This window comes from Hippichthys cyanospilos, chromosome 14, assembly GCF_059441005.1.
Source record: "Hippichthys cyanospilos isolate Australia breed blue-spotted pipefish chromosome 14, RoL_Hcya_1.0, whole genome shotgun sequence".
NCBI lineage: Eukaryota > Metazoa > Chordata > Actinopteri > Syngnathiformes > Syngnathidae > Hippichthys > Hippichthys cyanospilos.
Window position 1 is genome coordinate 10417069 of NC_142382.1, and position 22361 is coordinate 10439429.

Below are 22361 nucleotides of genomic sequence, written 5' to 3' on the forward strand. Positions count from 1 at the left end.
CTAATTAAAATGATTTACTGAGGAGAGGATCTGTTTAACAACTGAATAAAGGACAGAGAAGAAATTGTTTTTCAGAATTTTATGAGCATTCGTTAAGGTGACCTTTGCACAAGAGGCACGTTTCACAAAAAGGTACAATTTGTTTCTGTTAAAAATAGGCCAGATTTGATTACATCTCCATCTTAAAACTTCTTAACTGTGTTGGTGTTGCTAACCTAAAGTAATATACTGCACATTAGGCTACACAACTTGCAATTAAAAGTCACCCATGTCCTGCACGGCTTCCTGTCATCACTGATTGTAAACTCCCTTGGGAAGCTATGACATGGTGGACACAAATACAAATATTTCAAGCGCTAGCACAATAAGAACATTTTCAAAAGGCACAGTTAACCATTCATAAGAAGAAGAAAAAAAAGCGGATGGCGATATTCTGGTAACTGAAGTGCAGGTTCATTCATATATGTTATTAGCTTCAGCTGTAACAGGATAATCATGGTATTGTAACATTAAAAAAAGAAAAAAAAAACCAGTTGCTGCAACAATAATGGCAGTAACAGAAACAAAGTACAAATAAAAGGGGACATAACTACACTCAATACAAATGAACCTTTCTCTTTTATACCACATTTCTATGGTAACTGTCAATGTGCTTGGTAACATTATTTTCTTTTTGACGTTATACAATAAATAAATACTTAGAAACAAAAAAACAATTCATTTTTATATCAGATTTAAGAACTCCGCCAAAAGCCTATACATGAAAAAAGACAAGGGCTACAGATTATCCCCAACCTTTGACCATTACAAAGAAAAAAAAAGTCACTATTGCAAACGCAGCTCAACATGAAATTCTAAATTGACTTTTTGTAGTTCTGCGAAAACGAACAGCACAAAGTGTAACTGAAAACAACTTCAAAAATGTTTCAAATCAAAAACAATATCTATTTCCATTTCAATGAACTGTTTTTCTATTGAGAAAAATAAAAGTGAAAACCAAGCAAACGGAAGGTCAATTAACCTGATGGAAAAAAATATTTTCCAAAAGCTTAACATGCCTTGAATGCACTTTTCTTTAGCAAAAAATGGCCTAAAGTCCGCTCACGTTGCAAACATGGAAAGCGTTCTGGTGACACACGCTGTCCTGAAAGCAATGCTTTTATATTGTATTATTATGTAAAACAAATTAAGCCAATAATTTTCAATAATGCTTGTCCTCATGTATTAAATAATACTAATAATTAAATAATAATAAAACCTTAACCTTAAAAATAATAATTAAAGAAAACGATTACAGAGATGTTTTCCTAGAGCTAAGAAATGTTGGATGCTCAAGGAATTATGAGCAGAAATGTTGTCATGGTGACGCAGCCGCAAGATGTCTTGCCACATTACCCCCATCTTCTCATGCATTGAACCAAGCAAACGCCACAGGACCTCTTTGGGGACATTTTGGTTGACAACGCGGATGCAATCAATAGCACTTCGACTGTCTTGCTTTTTTTGTGGCCTTGATGACGTCAGAGTGAAGGACCTGGTGTTTGGTCTCAATGTCACAGTCGAGATCCATGACTCATCGCTGCAAATGACTATCCCTAGCAAGTCTGATTTGACTGGCCTTTTAACATTCACTGATCATTGCCCTGCGATGTCAGTATGGTATGTATATAAAAGCATGTAAGGAAAGTTACAGTGTCTGTAGAGCGATAAGGTCAGTGACGTAATTCAAGGCAGTTACATTGAAAGAGGGTTTCAAAATATTTTGGTTGATACCAGCCCCAGAACTTCCTTCCCTGACAAGAGCACAAAAGCAGCTAATGTGGTTGTAGTAATAATACAAGCCAGTATTGGATTTAGGATGCCGGTACATGTTGGCTTCTCACATTGCTCGAGAACTCACCAACACGGTGCTAAGTAAAGCAGGTTTCTGCTAGCGGGGCTCCCCATGGAAGCATTACTTGTTAAAGTCCTGAAGAGAGAGCTGAAGTTTAGTCCACAGCTGAGGGTCTCCGCTTCCCAGCGCTTCCAGCAGGAGCGCTGTATGCTCCTGGAGAAGCTGCAGCTGACTTTGGGTGCGCTTGTTGTCCTTGATCAGCTGCTTGGTGCGCATGGTGATGCCCAGCAGGCCGCAGTTGCTGAGGATGTTGTAAGTATTGCTGAAACGCTTCAACTTATTGCTCTCTGCCGAGTGGCTGTCCAGGTAAAAGTCAGGACACAGCTGGTTGTCGTCAAGCTCAGTCCTGGACAGGTACGTGCTGGGGGGCACGGAGGTGGTTCCTGTCACTGACGAAAGACGCTTCTCATTAAGCCCAGGGCTCTCAGCTGGCGCAGCACAGTGGTTGTTTGGAGCCTGTGGTTCCCAGTCACAGGCGGCGGTACCGCGTTGCCTGCTTCCATGTTGACGTCTCCTGTGTCGCTGGTCGTACGCCGAAGATGAACTCCTCCTCATTTTGGATGATCCCGACCTCTTGGAGAGTGTAGCCACTGGATTTGGGGCAATTCTGGGATATGACTTGAGGGTGGACGTGTAGCTCTTTGACTGTGAGATATTTTCAGGGGTTGTTTTTGGCGACGTCATTGGTTGAAGCAGAACCATCTGAGATTGTGGCATACCATCAAGAGATGATGTGAAGCCCCATGGTTTCTCAGCTGGAGTCACAAGTGATGGCTAAAAACAAGAAAATGTGATTATGTATTACAACGGCTCTAAAATGTACCCCTGGGGCTACATGAACGCACTTGTGGGGGTACGTAAATTTTAAAAGGGTTTCTGCAGGTATCAGCAAATCTAACTGTGACAATAACAGTACCTTTTTTCTTTCAAATTAAGAGCAAATTATTGCAAAATGAAGCAACCTATTGCTAAATTGTGTTATAGTGACTTTTTTTGGAAAAAAAAAAAAAGTTGCATGCCTTTATTTTGTTCATGTTGTGGTTTTCCAGTAGATTGGCCAGAAATAAAACAGAAGTTACACAATCTTTTTTTCTGGAGTTGCGGATTGAGATAAAACTAGACATATTTGCATGGGCATACACAGTTGAAAAAAAGACTGTGAAACCTCAGAGTGGGTCCAAATGTATAATTGATAACACATCATTAAGACTGTAACTAACTTACGGGGTTTTGAGAAGCCCTTTGAGACCCCTGTGTTAATTAAGAGCCACTATACAAACGTTTTGACTTGATTTATAATTTAAAAAAAAAAAATGGCAAAAGTTAGTGTTTTCTTCCAAATCATTGAGCTGTTATTGTTCTTTGGGCGAAAAGTTGGCCCCGTACTGGATTAGTCACCAGTGAATTGCTTATTTGTTAGTTTTGGTCCAGACAGATGGTAACATGCACACTCTACCAAAGAAGCCTCTCGGTCAAGGAAGTCACATCAACATCCATTTTAGGGTGATTAAACAAACATACAGTACACCAAGAGGAAGTCCAGTGTTGCCTGAACAATCGATTCAACCTTTGAGGATTTGAGTATGACCTGGTTGACTGAGAATCTATACTGACGTAACACAATGAACCCTCCTGTAAATAATTATTAGGTCACAGAGAGGTAGTACACAACTCTACATAAAACAGCGTAATAGAATAAAAGTGAATGAATATCCATAAATGTACTATATATCGGTGGTATCAAATAAGCCTGTCTTGCTCTAGTTCAGTTGGTCTCAAACTGTTTTTTTTAATGATGTACCCCTTGTGAAACTATATCAGAGATATTAATGATAAGAAACTGATTAAAAGGCAAAGACTTGAAGACTTGAAGAAGTAAAAACAATCTTTTGCAAAAGTAGGAGAGACCACCAAGGTCTTCCGGTGTTCTCGGCTCTCCTCTTTGTTTTATTACAAAGATTACCAAAAAAGGTGGTTGCAAGTTTCACAGTAATACCATATAGGGAATTGTTTATATCTGTGTGTGTGTGTGTGTGTGTGTATGTCTGTGCTTGTGTATGCATGTCAATAGGTGTGCAAGTAATGAGTTTTTATATGATAACATATATATTGTACAATTATTTGAGCCCACTTGTCCCTAACTCGTGCAAAGCAGTTTTTGATGGAGGCGGGGTGTGCCGTGTAATTACATCAGACTGCTAAGCCATCTGTGTCTGATTTAAAACTGATATAAAACTTGGTAAAATAAAGGCACGTAATATTTTGCAGAAGAGTCATTCAAAAAAAATAGCTAAAAGAGGCTACATGTTCAAAATGATTTGTTTTCAATTTGAAAGGAAAATTGTGTTGTTCTTGGCACAGCACTAAAAAAATAAGCAACAACAACAACAACAACTGAAGTACTTTCATCGAGCCAACCAAGTTCAAAGCTGATTGGGTTCAAATAAGCCGAGGCTGTCAAAGGCAGATAGATATTTGTGTTCATGCTGCATTTACCTGATTGAGGACAAAATTATTCATAATGAGCATTGGGGAAAGTCCAGTATATGAGTCTCCCATCATAGCCAATTGCACACTTGCCACGTCCTGGCCGACTGTGGACCTTTTCCTGCTTGCATCCTCAGAGTCAGTCCCATCAAGTGCACTGAGGTACTCAGAGCTGGCATCTGGAGGGGATGATACATCACATGTGACCGGTCTAATGTTACCACGTTGTGTAGGAGAACATTGACACAATATTATGGAAACCGTTGGCTGATGTAGATTAGTATCTTGAGAAAAGAAACCATCAACGTAATTGGGTCTTAACATGCCCAGGCAATTCCGCTTTGTGTTATTTAAGACTGAACTGACCTACTGCAAGACACATAATGTGACCTAGTTCTTTTTCTCTGATTATGAACGACCTTATTTCATTTTTTTTAAATAAGTACACATGTGAATAAAATTCATGAAATGAAATTCATAAATGAAACAATTTCATTTAATTTTCTATACCAAAAATTTTGCTTGTGCCATTTGCACAAAGAAAAATACGAATGAAACTCCGTCTTGTATTTATTTTTTTATTCACTTAATTCTACTTAAATCTGAAAAATCAAGCAGCTAATTCTCTGCTCTTCGATTTGATAACTTACGAATGGAAATACGTTGTCGTTAGCCATGCTTGTTTGACAAGTTACTTGCGACAGTAGCTGGCTGTAAAATGTTAAGACAATGTTGTATTGATGTGAAGTATTCAAAAGTTATTTCAGAGGTAATTGTGGGGGTTTCTGTTCATTTTAATGTACAGTACTGTGTTGAAAGAGTAAAACAAAATGTATTGATCGCTAATTGTTATTTGAACAGAGAAAAACAAACGACAAACTACTAACCTGAGAAGCCAGAATCTCGTTCCAAGTCCTGCTTAGATGCACCATTGTTTGTTACCCTGGTAATGGACGATGCCCTGTGTTGGACGGGTTGACTAAAGCTGCTCATGATTGACTCACCTCGGGAGAGAAGATGCAAATAGATGAACATAAAATAAAATGTTGTAATCACTTTGTGCTCCTTTCACTGGATGTCGCCATAGGAGTCCCACGCATGGTTTGTTTAAAACAATTGATTCACACAATGAAACCACAGATCTGTAGATAATTTACTTTAAAAAAATCATGAGATCACGATTTAGTGTTCAGAATCAACGATGACATTAATTTATCCTCGGTGACGCAGTTAATAGGTCATTCAATATATTATGAAGATTATCTGCTCCCAGTTACGAACGACATCAGAATGCACATTCAACATGTTAAAAACAATGGTAGCAATAAACACATCAAGCATACACTTGAAATCAATTGGACCGTCACGTGTGCTAGATTTAAAAAGGTCGACATTTACAAATTGGGGGCGTGCCAACATTGTTGCGACGTTTGCAAACGTTAGCAAGTGAACCCAACGTTAAAGTGACTGCTATCGCTTCCCCGAAACAACAAATTCATCACAAGTCGTTTGAAATATCAACTTTACTGTTGCTCCCGTGAGTTTTTTTTTAACTGCTTACCGCGTGAGTAAGCTAATATTACCGTTTAGTTGGCGCGGCAACCAGCGCGTCGAGAGACAATAACGTTTACGCAAAAATGTAACTAAACCTGTTGGACTTACCAATAATATTTCGGGTTTGTAGTGAATCAAATAGACATACACGTAATGCTGTTGTTTAAGTGAAGTCTTGTTAGCTAACCTTTTCCTGTTTTCTTGTTACGGCAGAACTGACGTCACACGGAGTTACTCCTCTTCTTCGTTGGTCAACATTGTAGATATCACTAAGAGAAGTACCTCTGCTACCTCCTGTTGGAATGTAACTCTGTACAACGGCAGCACGACCACCTCCACCACTAGTACTGTATTCTAAAACGCACATTAAAACGGACACCAAATGCAAGTGTGCTGTATCATACACCAAGACTGCTCGTTATCATTTTCTGTTCAATCTGTGGCCGTGATGAAAAATATACGCTAATCGAAATGTCAAGATTGAAGTCTAAATGCTGATTCAACAATTAAAGTTATAGTGAAGTACTCTACTGTTCAGCCATGCAGTTTACAATCACAACCAGACCCCCCCCCCAAAAAAAAAAGAAAGAAAAACAAAACAAAAAACCCAAAACAAAACAAAAACAGAAGAGGGGAAAACGATACTTTCATAAATCACATTTATTTATGCAAAATAGTCGGGGAACATTAGCTTGGTTCATTGAATAAATACTTTCATTATTTAGGTTACAACCGAAAGTAAAATGCTCAGTGTCCAGTCATGTGATGCAAATAATGAGAATTAACAATCAGCACGTTCATGATTGTCCGTTTCATTCGTCAGCGCTAGAATATCTTATAGACACTAGAGGGAGACATTTTACTAAAAACGCAGGTCTGAGTCTAGGCAGGTCTTGGACAAAACATTTTTGGTCCATTTTTGTTTTATTTTTTATTTTTTTAAATTAATAAATATAGATCTTGAACACGAGTAACAAACCTTAAATACCAAAGAAATGTAACAATTACCATACCTGTTACAGTGATAACAAGTGTAATCAGTTTGTTGGATCCTACATTGCACTTGGCTCCCATGTATGTGTCCGATGTGTTAACTGTGTCACAGCAGGCTTTCCAGCAATGAAAGCACATTTTCTGTTGAACCTTCTCATCACAAACACTGTGCTCATAACCAAGAAGGGCGGGTCCTCACAACAACCCAGCTGTTTGGAGTCTCCTGCTGTACACTCAGCAAAGAGACGCTTGATGCTGTCCGTGGGCTGGAAATAATTAGCAAGCCACACTGCAGCAGGATTTTTGGCCGGCCGCTGCAGTTACCTTCTAGGGATCTGGCACCTGAATGACACAAGGCAATACACTGACTCTTTTATGGTGCTCAGCCATCAGCATCGTTACTACTGTGTTGTGCCTTCACCTGTCACAGTCATTTGTTTTTTGCCTGTCCTTTCTCTTCCGTCCTTTTCCTCTTTGCCTTTTCCTACAAGAAGGAAAGACTAATGTCAAATGTGAACTCCCTAAATTAGAATATATTTTTCTTTAAAAAACGTTTCAAAAGTATTTATTATTTTACCTTTCAACCTTCCCAACTGGTTTTCTGACTCTGAGGAACAAAATTCAACATGGTCAAACCATTAATTTTTGTTTCATTACATGGATTATTAAACACAAACCACAAATACAAACCACAATTGCACAATGAGATCTAATCAAACTTAAGCTTTTTTCTTTCAACTTTACAAAGAGGTATATTTGGACGATATTTTTAAGATCATAATTTTCAGTCATATTTTATCTTCCCACATTCAAATCTCAGCATATGCAATCTGAATTGAGTTTGCATGTTGTTTGTCCTCCCAAATCCCCAAAACATGCATATAGGTTCATAGAAAACTCGAAATTGTCCATATACAGTAGATGTAAATGGTTGTCGAAATGCTTCCTGCAATTGATGACCTTTCCAGGGTTTCACCTAAAGTTGGCTGGAATTGAGTCTAGCTCACTCCTGACCTTAACTCATTTACTGCCAGCTCAGTTAAAATGGATTTTTGACTTATATGGCCGTCAATGCCAGTGAATCAGTTAACATATTCATTGCCAGCCTAGTAAAAATACACCTTTGACATCAATGAGGACAAGTGTGTTAGGAAATGGATGGCTGCAAATCAAAACATGCTTGCATTGCATTAGCAACGAGGGAAGATTATTGATATAACTCTTGCAGGATCAAATTGGCTTGTAAATGTACCTAATTATATGGCTCGTTACATTATATTTAAACACAACAACAACAACAACAAAAGATATCGATATGATGCATTTGTCTTTTTTTTTCTTACCTACATTCACATGTCTGGTGCTCCACAAAGGTCATCTCAACATATTCCTCGCCAAGCTCTGCTGGCCTTATTTTCAGCAGCTGAAGAAGTAATAAAAAGTGGAAGGAATAAGGAAGACGCTACGCATGCTTTTGTCGAACTTTGGTCCTACCTGCATTGTTACATTGGTGGTGAGGGTGGGGTGGCACTCGAGCTTCTCATCCCCACAGCAGCCTGCACACCTCACCAGAGGCACACAAGCGGGGCTGTAGATGTGCTCCACCTCTGACGGGTACTCTTGCACCACCTCCACCAACTTCTCGATGGTTCGACACAGGCTCCGAGCCCAGACATCTTGGAACAACAGCACGGTGGGTGCTGCTTACACAATAACAGACAATGCTAACATTACGACAATTACACTTCTCTGTGAATTATAACATTCACATATAAACTATTCTTTGGGATTCATAAATTATGTCTAATATAGCTGGTACAATGTCATAATGATGTTGCGAGAAATTGTAAGTGCAAGGAGAAAGTCGATATCAGAATCTATCCATCAATCAATGGAAATAGTTACTTGCCTTATTACAACTATATAAACTGAGTATTTTGTTGAACTACCTTTATAGACAGGGATGCACATAAATGGTACGCACCGATTCGTAACGTCACGTGCTTCACTTCGTGCAGGTTCGTATCCTACCTAACTTTTACTCATGAAAACAACCTAAGCAGAAATTTTTTTTCATTTTAAAAAGTGACTCCAAGAAGTGCCGTGGTTTGATGCACACTTAAATGTGGAGCAAGATTTACCACTCATGTTCTCAGCTAGCAGAGAAAAACAAGTGCATACAGAGTTAAGAAATATCAGCTACTCTTTATTTGACTAGCATGAAATGTGTGTGTGAATGCAGCGCAACCTATGGCTAACAAACAAGCAAATCGACAAACAATAGCTAAAAGCCCTATTGCTCGCTGCGTATTACTCTCATTAAGGAGTGACGGGAATTTTTATCTGACTTTCTTTGACTAATTAAACTGGGTCCCGAACGCAAATCATAACTGATGGACTTATGAAACTTTTATCGAACGCAGGCTTAAATAACGCAACATCGCTGAGTGCACTCAGATAGTGCGCTTAATGTGGGAGTGACAATGAGGTGGACATTGAAGAAAACGAATGAAAGAAAGGGTGCATACCAAACACCAGTTATTACAAAACACAAAAATCCCAAATCAGTTATTTACTCAACTATAGTGTGTTATTAGGGATTCAAGGCATTTATCAGGGATGTGGCCAACACTTTTGGAATGGATTTTTCTTCTGAGCAAATACTGTATGGTATGTATCAAAAATACAATACTGGTTCTCAACCTTTTTCTCTGTGAAATAGAATTTTCAGCCAAGTACCCCCTAAACAGCTCAAAGTATTGTTGTATGAAAAAAAATTAAAACAATGATTTGGCATTCGTGTCAGTTTTAATAATGTTTGGAACTACATTTTTAGTGGTATCTCTATGCATATTGAATTCAGCAAATCCAGAAGATGGCTCGTGTAACTGTAATTGTTTTTTATTTCTGGCTCGTCTGCCAGAAAAAATTAATCACAGTGTGTTGTCACTACCGATTTTCCTCCAAAACCATCCGCCCAAGACCTGCTCACAAACGACAATGCGTATCCATATAAAACTTAACAAAAAAGACCTTCAACTCTTTGCAGAGGAGTTGTCATAACACAATATAGACATACATTGTATGTGCCAATTAATTTTCTTTTTATTTGAAAAGGAGAATAAACTGTTACGAGTACCCCTAGTGGTACTCACCACCAGTACATTTGATCTTTTTGGGTTCACACTAATTACAGATAAGTTTTGACTAGTATCCAGAGATTTACATAATGTACAATAACCGGTCCCATGGGGTAAAAAAACGCGTGTAAAAATGTCCCAGTTGCAAAGTCAGAGGGAGAGTTACAGGGTCGACTATAGTTGAGCAAACAGAGAAGGGAGTGAAAATAAACATGGGAAATATAGCTAGGAACAGAGCACCGCTGGAGCAGTGCTGCCCCACAGGCACCCTGGGACCGCCTTGACCTCCGGGGTTACAGAACCGAGCCTGACACTACAACAGCTGTTTATAAAGACAGACAAAGGAGGAGGAGATGCACTCAGATAATGATGGGGCATGAACTTCACAGCATTCCAAGTGATCAAAGCAAATACATGTTTTCTTCATTTTCCGAATTGAAAATGCAATTGACTTAATAGACCTTTCTTTAATTAATCAACAATCATAATAATTTTTGTAAATCCATGGATGGTTTCTCTCTGCTTTAAGTTTGAAGATTTGCCGCTCACAAGCAGAGCCATGATTGGGCATTAGTCAACGCTTTAATACGTGATGTCATTTTCAATTGACAATAAGTGGCAAAATGTATTTTTGAATATATAAATTGTTTGTGAAAAATAGTTTTGCTTTTGAATTAATTAATGATAATTAAGTTTTTTTTTAAAGCTAAAAATGGCTAAATGAGCTTAGCACCCATTTAAATATTATCTCCTTGTTGCACTGTGTATTTAATCTTATATTTAATCTTAAACTGACTTCTCATAACATTGCAAAAACGAACCAAAAATACTCACCATTTGCTGTGATATTTACGCTCATTGTGGGTAGAGTCTGAGGAGGAGAATGAATATTGGTGTAAGATGAACTTCAAAATATTGTTTACAACATTTGTAATGCATATTACTTAATATGAAACAAATTGTCAACTTTTACTGTCACGCCGAGCAGAGTAAAACAGCATCATCCTCAGTGGAATAGGCTTGGGATTTTTTTTTAACCTCCCATTGATGGTCCGTCCCATTTATGTTCCCAGCATCACATGATAAACAATTTAAAAATTTCGTTTGCTTGTGAAAACACAGAGCCCCTGCTTGACGCCATCTGGGAGAGAGAAATCCCCTCTGGATATAAACGGCCTCTCGTGCAGGGTTTCTGGACTGGCTAACATGCATTTGCTATCTCTACTATCTGCCGTAATTTACAGTAAGGGCACACTAACACAATTACTACCGAGTAAGTTATATAAGAGTGACCAGACAGACAATGAATTTCCCTGATGATGCTGTTTTTGACACCATCTGTCCAAAATGCGGCCTCTTCCTGTTATGAAGTAAAATTAGTCCTAGGATAGCATCTGTCAGCACAGCGCATTTTTCTCAGGCAATGTGATTAAAGAGGAATGTCCTGTTGTCACAACATTGTCCTTCACGTCACATGTCCCCCCCCATTAAACGGCAGCCGGTGTCTTGTACTTATGTCACTTAGATGAGGTAAAGGAAAGGCCGTTTATCGGCAACTCATCTGAGACGGACATTCTGTGTATTAGAATTTCCAGGCAACCCTCTGTTGACGGAGTTGCTTAAGTGTCTCGTCTTTCTCACGCCACTGGAATTTAGTCCAGTGCTGTCAAGACATTAAGAAAAATTAGATAAATTAAATGACAGAACTCATCCCTTTTTAAATCTCACCTACATTTATGAGAAAAAAAGTTTTTTTTTTAATTTCGTCCTCATCTACACATAACAAAGGCTATTTACAGTAAACTGCATTCTTTTCCCCGCTTCATGTGGCATTAGACGTCAACCTCGTTCACTGCCATTGACGGTTTTAGACGTCAAAGATCCAGTTTTACTGAGCTGCCAGTGAATGGCAGTTAATCAGCATTTGATTGACTAGCTCAACTCTTGGTTTTTATGAGATTGGAGAGCTTTTCGGCTCCAGTCCAAAGTAGCCGTTCAGAATGTGGAGGATTTTTCAAACAGCATCCTTGGCACCTCCTGCGACTGAGAGCAGAGGAGGTCGCCACTAAAAGATGACAGATTAAGGAGGAAGCATTAGGAGCATCGTGTAGATGTTTCTCCTCCTTACGACATTGGCTGTATTTCTTTGACTAAGGGTGAGTGGGAGAAGTTTAAGAAAAAAAAAACATGCAACAACATTTGCTGACTTTCTAACATTACTTCACTATGAGCCTTCGCAAGAAGTGTCGACAGGTCCCTATGCTCCTCGCAGCTATCTAATTTTCAACTTTCTACCCTCTAAAATTAATGGCCTCCCATTAAAAGCATTTACTTGAACTTTAGAAGTCAAGTTGCCTCACTGCTTTCACGATGTGAAACATTTGGGTAGTCAAGTCTTAACAAAACGAGGGCTGATCAATTGAATTGAATTCAAACAAAAAAACACTTCATTTATAAAAAAAAAGTCATGAAAAAATGCTATAGTTGAGTTTAATAGTTTTTACTACAATAACTTCCAATTCGTTTGTTTTCTTTCTGGCATTGAGTTTAATTTTATGTGAGAGAAATTATGTTTTTGGCTTGTGCAAGATCACTTTCTGCTCCTTTAGGTATAAGCAACTGCAATTCCATTCAAATGAAAAATAACGCTTGATTCATAAAAAAAGGTGTGCATCTCATCAATACAACACAACATGAAGTGAACAACCAGGACATTTTAATGAACAAAACAAACTTAATCAAATTGAAAGTAAGGCTGTAGTTAATTATCAAAAGAAGCAGTTACTTGGTCAATTATTTTACCAAATATTCAATTTAAGTTTCATGCCATCCCTTTATCTTGATAATAGGATATGTTTTAAAATAATTGTTGCCAATTTGGTCCATAATATGAAAGCTGGCAAAATTTTTGACCATTGTTTTCCAAAGTAAAAGCAGATGTTGGCAAGTGTCTTTATTTCCCAAAACAATGATAGTCAGTCTGCTTTCATACAAGGAACTAAGGGATTCTGACAATATTTTCAGTCAAGTATCTGGCAATCTGGTTAGTTGCACCTCTAATTCAAAGGCAACCATACAGCATATTTTGATATCGTATCTTTTCAAAATGAATAACAAGTCCATCCTTCTAAAATTTCACAACCTTTGTTTACCAAGTTGTCCCTCTTATCAGTATCAGTATGTGAAGCACTCAGTATTAAAAAAGGGAGAATTGAATAGATAATAAATTAAGTTGAGGTTTCAAAAAAAATCTGGCAGATGACATGACATAAACTGTCAAAGTGACGTAAGCACAACTGTGATTCTTCAGAACACTTCTGGCCCATCCCCTTCCATTTCCCCACATGTGCTTCTCAGACTTTATATTTGTCAGGTCCAATGTAGCAGATGGACTGGTTTGCAGAGAACGTCAATCACAAATAACAAGAATTGACATAGCCGTAAAGTTACAGCTTTGAGCGAAGGGGCGACATTATTTCTAGGTTTCCGATGAGAAACGTAGCCAGCTTGCATCACTGGGAGGGTGCTCTGTCTATCGCAGTAACGTCAGAGCAATCCTGGACTCCTTCTGGCCAAGCACAGGGGCTTATTCTGCTCCACTCCCACATAGCTGACGTCCAACAAGTTTCTTCTGCATTACATGAAAGAATTTACAAGCTTGAGAATTTAGAAAAGAATTTAACAAAAGCTCCGAATGACTGTAATTCACAAGGAAACAACAAATGAAAGAACAATTACCGTATTTTCCGCACTATAAGGCACACCCAAAAGTCTTAATTTCTTTAAAAAGCTGGTGGTGCGCCTTATAGTCAGGCGCGCCTTATATATGCATCAATATTGAGATTGGGATTCGTAGATGGGGAATGAACTGATGAACTAAGCTTTACCTGTTTCTTTTGTGTGTTTACAGTTGAACAAGGTCGGTCATATTGACATTGAGTTATGATGCTATTGAGAGTTTAGAGTTATTATTTGAGCTATTATTGTTATTACTTTGAGTATTACTAGATTGTGATTGAAAAAGTTTTAAAATATGTCATTAATTGAGGGTGCACTTTACAATCCAGTGCGCCTTATAGTGCAGAAAATACGGTACCTTATAATAATATATATACAGTGGTACCTCTACATATGAATATATATATTTCTAGTTACGAATTTTATATGTACAGGTACAACTGTGTTTATATATATATATATATATATATATATATATATATATATATATATATATATATATATATATATGAAAGCACCCCCTTGCTGTAAGATGACAATACAATTTGACAATGCCCAGAGCCGTGCTGATGAACTGTATCAAGAAAATGTATATATATATTTTTTTTTTTTACCACACTTGAAGACTTGAAAACTAACTTGACAAACTCACCACTAACATTGTCATTCCTCACAGCAAGCTGCTTTAAAGCCCCAATTGCCAGGGGAGCCCTATGTATTGGTTTCATGTCATCTTGAGTCTTAACTCATCAGACCACACGGGAGCAAAAGCACTAAAGCAGAACGAGCGAACACAAACATAGCGGCAGTTAGATGAGTGAGAAACCGGGCTGACTGCCCCACCTCACTCATCCATCCTTCACCCCGCGGGAAGCAGATGCCAAATGAACGACACCATGACCGTAACATGATTTCGCGGCTCTTGCACCATGATTTGAAAAGGACAGGAATTTCTGTTGAATATACATGAAGTGGGGGCACTCAAAGTGATAGTAGTACTATTACAGATCTGACTATTATCAGTTGGATCTGTTAGGGTGGTCGTGTCATGCCTTGTGGCGACAGTGGGGCAACTAACTTGAGCAGAGAGTGTGATAAATATGTAACAACAGTAACTCAAATGATCCAGGTCAACGGAAGGTTTCAAATGTAAAGTCTGCCAATATTACAGACATGAATTTAAAACTGTACAAGAATTGGGTTACTGTGTTACTCCCAAGTCCACAGAACAAGTGTCCAAACTGTGTCCTGGTGGGGCATTTGCAGACCATCGTTAATATTTTTGCAGCCAGCGGCACATTCTGAATATACCAGTACATCTTGACATGGCGCACAATGCTATTTAAAAAAGTAATAAAAAGATGTATGTCTATATCCTGTTATAAGTGTGGAAATAAATACTCTTTACTTACTTTTTATTTATTGTTTGGATTATTGGTAAGCACTAAATGGAGCAGAACTCCCAGGTTTGTAGTATAAGTTTGTAAAATGACAATAAAGGCATTCGATTGCACTCTATTGTATTGTAGAGAATTATTGTCACATGTATAGTGATACACAATGTGTAATTGCTTGCTTTATTGATTTTTACTGTGTTTAGTACGTTAAAAACACACACACACACACATTGCCCTTATGTCTTTCTATTCTGGAGTGACTTTTATCCCCAGAGGTACATGTACCCACTTTTGAGAACACCTTGCATATGCTTACAGTGCTTCTCCATTCAATCCCCCCCCCCCCCCCCCACTTTCTGCACCGACTATAAATATGTATAAAAATTGTAGTATACCTAAAATGGTATCCTTTTTAATACTAACAAAAGAAAGTAGGCCACCCCACTATTTGAGAAGCTCTGACTTACATGAAAAAGTGTCCATGTTATGATGTCATATCTTGAAATAAGTGTTGGGAATTTACATTACCGCTTTAACAACAATCACTTTCCTTGAGTTACTTTTAACGCAATTAGTGGAAAATGGTGGAATAGGGATAAGTGGCAGAAACAGAGTTAAGTCCATATATATATATATATTTTTATAAACACAATTTCCTCTGCATAAGTCCATTAATTCACGTACAGATGTTTGACAGACCATATCGCACCACACTGTCCTTTTGAAACACACATACACAAAACGCACACATGCACGCGCTCACACACACACGACAGGTCTTGAGATAAGGCTGAGCGGTGGTAATTGTGGTCTCCATTACAGTAAACGCTGCTCTCCCTGTGTAAACCACAGTAAATTACATCCAGATGGGAGATTAAAGTCTGCTGAGTAGACGGTTGCCCCGAGCGCCACCGCTCCATCTTCCCGGCCGGAGGAAGTAGAAATCCATATTTCCTGATTGCGACTGTCCCCAGGGCCGGGACATTACAACTGGAGTGAAATACCACAACATTGCCACTCCTTTCAGCTTGTAGGTCACCGTGCAAAAATCACAGCGGGTGTGTGCGAGAGGAAAACAAGATGCTCGCCGAGATGTAACGTTTATGCAGATGTTTAGAAAGCTGCTGCTGCTGCTGCCAAAGAACAGTACTACAGCTTGTGCGAATGTGATGTCACTCACTTGACCAAGTATAAATAAGACAGAAGAAAAACACACAGTTTAGGGAAACAGACACACGCGTGCAACAGTGATTGCGCAACTCAAAGTATTGTTTTGTAGAAAGGAAGCACCTGCGCTTAGGGAGCTTGTTGTTAAAATTATTTAGATTGAAATTCAAATGTGGATTTACAATTATATACATTTTATCAGCTGTACGTTTTGATTTACAGTATATATTGCTAATTTTCATGAATAAAGTTTCAAATTAAATGGGTCATTCCATATCAATTCACACAAATCCCCAGAACCTTCCATGATGTGTACTGTAAGTGCCTTAGGATGTCCAACAAAAATAATCCAAAATTTGAGTCCTGGTTCAAACAGTTTCCAAGTTGTAGTAACTTGGAAACTTCAAACTTTGTGTGCCACGCCCACTTTGGGGATCCAAGAATTGTACGTTACATTTTGGACTATATTTGGAGCCCCTCATTTTTGTTTTACGGTAGGTGTAGACCAGTAAATTGCTATAGCTATATTTTCCGACTCTGTTTTGGTTGTATGAATTCTGCACTGAAAATGATCATAGAAGTACAATTCTAAGGAATATTAATCTTTTAAACGTGGATTTTTTTTTAATTAAAGCAATACTTTTTTTTTTTTTTTTTACATTTTGGCTGTCTATATATTGGAAATATTTAGCATTTTTGCGGTTTCAACAGATTTATCATTATATTTGAGAACTTGACTATGTATTTTGAGAGTTTCAAGGCACTTCGGCCTTTGGTGAGAGTATTATCATTTTGAACCCCCTACTTCAGGCCAGGTGTTGGCCATGTGGACACAGGATAAAACGAATGATTTTCTAAGTCCTTCACCATGAATTAATTCGATCTATTTTTGGATATTTTCTGAAAAATTCTATGCTTGAAAAGTAGATTAACTGTTGTTTTAATCATCAATTTATGTTTCCAGACCCCTAAAAAAGACCTATGCAATTGAATAAATACAGATTAAAACAAGAATCCTAAAATACTTTATTTGATGCATATTAACCCTTTGTATATTGTAAACAATACCAGTATTGCGTTTTAGTTCCTAAGCCTAAACTTTGATGGATCATAACTCGAAAACAGCTTGGGCTAAGCTGCTCAAACATCACACTAAGGCTGTGAGAATCAAATCTTTTTGAACATGGATCACCCTATTGATTATTTCATCGAAAAAGCGAGTCCATCATTGCAACACCGCGTGTCTTTAAATGAAAGGGCTGTGTAGAAAACGGTAGCACAAACTTGGTTCTGGCGGTGGTTCAAGGTGGATACTTTAAGTCAACCTATTTTTAAAGTCAACTGACCAGACTTGGTCAATTTTTTTTTAACCAGTCCTACTTTGGATTCTCTCATTTGATATCATAAGGCACTAATAAAATAAAAATTAACTAAGCTAATGAGGTGTGGGTGAAGACTTGAATAGAAACGATCCGAATGCAACATAATGCATTGGTGTCTTAAACGTACAAACAATAGATATTGCAAAAGAGTCATTCTAAAACAATCAAACAACTTTGAAAAAAGTCGGCTGTGCTTCTTGTTGTCCAGGCAGATTTTACTGTTGTCAGACGCCATTTAAAATTTCTGACAAGCCAGTCATGTATTAGAATTGAATCTACCATTTTGTATTAAAAATCAATGTTATTGTTAAGAAAGAACAGCCACATTATCTACTGAATGTGTGGTACACTGTCACCCACCACAAATGCAGTCACAAGTGCTGTGTATTGAAGGCACATGCAGAGACAGACGACCATTCACACATAGATTCACACCATAATTGGCAGGTATGGATACTCTCTGCCACTTTTTATAACTTGATAAATGTATGCTGATAATAGGGTAAAAACATAATTAAAGGATCACAGTGGCGCTATCACTGCCTTCTGTAAAGAAACATCCTGCCAATTCTAATGGCTCATCTTTATACACCCTGCACACCTTCTCCTGTTCTGTCATTGAAAACAGCCAGAGGATGTTGTAGCAGTCAGGTTCATATGTGAATTGTATGATTGATTTAAAAAGAAGAGCTTTGAGTGAAGAAATAACAAGCACTGTCTCAGTGTGATCCTAGTAAGATGTTAAACCGCGTTATATTTACTGTCAATCATCGTAGTAGGCGGGCCATTTAATCTGCTACATTCTGAAAGCCCTGGATTTTGTCACTTGTGTTTGGACTGTAAGCAGGCCATGAGCTGATTAACAGGATTAGAGGCGATGTGCTGATTCCACTCCTACTCTCTCCCAGGCAAGCAACAGCTGCACTGTTTCTCGTGAGGTAATTTTGAATTTGTTATTCAATAATTCTCTCAAGGGAGCCCCTTGAAAGACTACTCACTTTCAACCTTGTCCAGTTCTGACAAATTTTGACCAGCCCACACTCCCAATTCCCTTCATCGTCACTTTCTCTTGCCAAAGACAAAAAATGCGACAGGAAATGTATGACTGAAAGAGAACTGTCATTAAATGTTTTGAAAGACATGAAATAAGTGAGAAGCAAACTGCATTTCAATAGATTTTCCTTACACATGTGAAACGTGTTAGTTCAAGGGCGTAGCTGCAGGTGCAGCTAGAAAATCCCTTTCATGTAAACTTGCAAATAGATTAACACCTCATAGTACAAATAAACAATTAAATTAGTAAAGACTTTGGGCGCATCTTCAAAAAATAGGTCAAAACAGGACTGACCCAATATTTGTGTCAATTTGACCCAAGCTTTCTGTGAAGAAGAAAAAAAAAAGCAAACGTGTCATGTTGTACAAGACAACCTCAAATTTGGGTTGCTTTGTATAAAACAACACAGAAAGTTGGGTCAAACAATCCCAAATATCAGGTCAGTCCTGTTTTGACGCATCATTTGTTTGCAGGTTTAAGCCTTGCAAAATTCAAATGTGTGGCACTTTTATTATGTTTCACATACACACAAGTAGACATCAATAGGGCACAAGTTATTCATATTCATACATGCATATTCAAGAAATGTTCTTCGCTAAAGTCACTAACAGAAGAAGTAAAAGCACCGGCACGTTGTTTGAATGGTAACCACTTTTCAAGTAGAATGTGTTGGTTTTACCTGTGCAGGTGCGAAAAGAAGATAAAAAGCCGCCGCTGCCTCGACCAGTAAGCACAGCTTCATGTTTGTGTCCGGACGATGATGCATAGGCGTCAAAAGCAAGACAAGTCAATCCAAAATATACACACGGCGAAAAAAAAGTTCGAGGAGGCGGAAGATGCTGAACGGGAAAAGTTCTGACGCATCCAAGTAAAATTCAGCGCCGTTACTCGCGCTATTGAATGCTCGTAAAACGGAGGTGCACTAGCCAAAAAAGTGCGCACTGTGATTCGTTTTGACAAATCATTGACGATGGTATGATCATTAATAACTCCTCCGAGGATCCGTCAAAAAGCCTTTGTGTTGCAATCCTGCCACATAAAGACACACATGACTCTAATTGACCCTCACTACCTTTTTCACCGACTGACCATTTTTATCCCCACCTCCTTCTCGTCTACCCCTCCTCCTCCTCCTCTTATGGGTCTTTCACACCCCCTCCAAGCCGCCACATGATGAGCTATGGAAACATATCCGATGCAGCAGAGGAGGATTCTTTATTTCTAGACTACACAGCAGGTGATTTACGCTGGCCGACTCACTATGCTGAGTGGCTGCTTAAGAGCCAAACCAGGGGGAGCCAGGTAAACAAAAAAAAAAGCCTCACTTGTGACCCGTGGCTACGGGATGCTCAGTGATTTTGGGCTGCAGAGACAGAAAAAAGGAGAGATTCCATTACTGTTGACACATCGAGTTAATCTTCTCTGTTTGCACAAATCTTGGAAGGAACAGGATTCCTTGTGGGCTTCCAAGCATTCCTTCAACAAGGCTGAGTAGCTCCAGCGTCTTGTGTTATCGCAAAGATCACACTTTCTAAACATTTTACAAATCGGCCACAGGAGCTGCAAGTAAAACTATCAGTACACAAGGAAAGACATTTTCTCTAATTATGCTACAAATATGGCCTTTTCCTCAATTGTTTATCCACAAGGCCATGTTAAAAGGCACATCAGCGAAATCTTTTTTTTTTTTTTAAGTTCAACGCAATCAACTATGGTTGCTTGGCAGCGAAATGATGCCATTTCATAAACCACGCCCCTCCACGCGGCGTTCGCACGCACGAGATTTTTCACATCGCGTACTGTCTGAAACGTCTGAACCATTTCTAAAACATAGACAACGAGCTACTGCTCATGGAGGTTTGCCGACAAAGATAAAGATTACGTGACAAAAGTGTTGTCAACAACTCCTGGAGGGGAATTGGTCATTTACATATTGGTCTCATATAATATTCCTCTCTGTGTTGTCGATTCCACACAAAGTATGAAATGCAAAATGCGTGTTATGCATCAAGCATACAGTAAAGTGAACTTTAGATTGTGCAACTCATGAAAGACAGTACCTTATTTTTAAGGCACAATGTATCAGGAACAAGAGCTATCAATAGGGTTAATACATTTTCATACATAAGGCACACTCGATTATAAGATGCACAATCTTTGTGAAGCATTGTATATTAAACGTTAAGTCAACCCAATTTTTATTTATTTTTTATTTCTATGTGACCCTGCTCGTCGAAACATGGAATTCTATCAATTAAGGGTGACTCGGTTGGCTGTGGTTAGCACGTCCGAGTCACAGTTCAGAGACCCAATTGCTCCTGCCTTCCTTTGAGGAATTTGCATGTTCTACCTGAGCTTACGTGGCTTCTCTTCAGGTGCTCCGGCTTCCTCCCCCACTCCAAAAACTAGCATGGGAGGTGTATTGGAAATACTACATTGTCCTTAGGTGTTATTGGGTGCGTGAATGGTTGTTTGTCTCTATCCGCCCTGCATTTGGTTGGCAACCAGTTCAGGGTGTCCCCCGCCCAATGCCCGAATTCAGCTGGGATAGGTACCAGCAAGCCTGCGACCCTTGTGAGGATAAGCGTCTCTAGAAAACGAATGGATGGATGGATGGATATGAATTAAGCAGCAAAATCCACCTTGAAAAAAAAACTGGCAATGATTCATAAGTACATTTGTTTTATCCATCCATTTTGCTGTCGACTGAAAATAACTTCACTGTTCCTCTGGCCTTAGGTGACAACAAATCACCACTCACCTTTCCAAGATTGATCACGCAACATTCTCAAGCTGAGCCATTATTGGTGTATGTTTATTTAATAAATGTAGTTTACCATTCTGACTGGACACAAAATATCCAGTAGCGGCATGTGCCTCGTTTGAAACTACACATAGGTTCCCTGGAGAAGAGAAGAGAAGAGAAGAGAAGGGGATTGTCGTACAGATATATAAAAACAAAACGTTTTAACATCACTCGTGAATCTGGTAAGCTTTGGCTGTGTTATTATTTTGGATAATGCTAAATCCTTTCTTGGTTGCGCACTTGAACAGCTGTAAAAGTGTCAATGCAATCACTATTGTCAATTTTTTTTTGCTTGCTCCCAAGAGCTGTTGGAAGACAGCTTGCGGTTCCACAACATTAGAAATAAACTACCAGAAATGCTCAGTTCAGTTTCATGAAATAAACCATGTTGCTTTGAGAAAAATAAATAAATAAAACACGTTACATTACAGAGGAGAACTAGGCGGCTAAAGGGATCATCCTCTTCCTATCGTTTCTTCCCTGAAGGCTGTGATGGCTCAGAGGACAGAGACTCCTCCTCGATGATCCATCTGCGTTTTCAAAGGTATACTCACTGATAGGGTCTGGTCAGACCACTCACGCTGTTTGCACTATAAATATGGAGTGACACCAAGCCAAACTGGCTAGAGTGATGGTATATACAAGGAGAAGTGGGTTGCTGGCAGGTCAAGACAAGAGCTCACTTCTCAGTTCTACTCTAGTTTGTAGAAACCATGTGCTTGGAAAGAAACAGGTGCTTGGGTGGTCCA

The 22361-nt window shown here is 38.7% G+C and overlaps 2 protein-coding genes across 3 annotated transcripts; both read right to left on the reverse strand.

Moving 5' to 3' along the window:
- Positions 1 to 66: 66 nt before the first annotated feature.
- LOC148412927 (CLOCK-interacting pacemaker-like) lies at positions 67 to 6173 on the reverse strand. Of its 2 annotated transcripts, none has more exons than XM_088432839.1 (4): positions 6044 to 6173; positions 5269 to 5385; positions 4391 to 4560; positions 67 to 2668 (listed from the first exon to the last, which is right to left on the reverse strand). In XM_088432839.1, the coding sequence occupies exons 2-4, from the start codon at positions 5372 to 5374 to the stop codon at positions 1955 to 1957; spliced, it is 990 nt and encodes a 329-aa protein (XP_088288965.1). In that variant the 5' UTR covers positions 5375 to 5385; positions 6044 to 6173; the 3' UTR covers positions 67 to 1954. The 2 variants fall into 2 exon arrangements, with proteins under 2 accessions (XP_088288965.1, XP_088288966.1); XM_088432840.1 differs by having other exon boundaries at positions 6123 to 6166.
- Positions 6174 to 6617: 444 nt separating this feature from the next.
- Positions 6618 to 19908, reverse strand: pgfb (placental growth factor b). The gene is made up of 7 exons (XM_088433273.1): positions 19486 to 19908; positions 10903 to 10939; positions 8423 to 8628; positions 8272 to 8351; positions 7506 to 7535; positions 7350 to 7412; positions 6618 to 7270 (listed from the first exon to the last, which is right to left on the reverse strand). The coding sequence occupies exons 1-7, from the start codon at positions 19570 to 19572 to the stop codon at positions 7249 to 7251; spliced, it is 525 nt and encodes a 174-aa protein (XP_088289399.1). The 5' UTR covers positions 19573 to 19908; the 3' UTR covers positions 6618 to 7248.
- Positions 19909 to 22361: the final 2453 nt, after the last annotated feature.

Coding starts and splice junctions, on each gene's coding strand:
- LOC148412927 (XM_088432839.1), bottom strand. CDS start 5,374: ATGAGCAGCTTTAGTCAACCCGTCCAACACAGGGCATCGTCCATTACC. Junction 4,561..5,268: donor ACGAGATTCTGGCTTCTCAG/GTTAGTAGTTTG, acceptor CATCCCCTCCAG/ATGCCAGCTCTGAGTACCTC. Junction 2,669..4,390: donor ATAATTTTGTCCTCAATCAG/GTAAATGCAGCA, acceptor TCTTGTTTTTAG/CCATCACTTGTGACTCCAGC.
- pgfb (XM_088433273.1), bottom strand. CDS start 19,572: ATGCATCATCGTCCGGACACAAACATGAAGCTGTGCTTACTGGTCGAG. Junction 8,629..10,902: donor CGTAAATATCACAGCAAATG/GTGAGTATTTTT, acceptor TTGTGTAAGCAG/CACCCACCGTGCTGTTGTTC. Junction 7,413..7,505: donor CCAGTTGGGAAGGTTGAAAG/GTAAAATAATAA, acceptor TCCTTCTTGTAG/GAAAAGGCAAAGAGGAAAAG.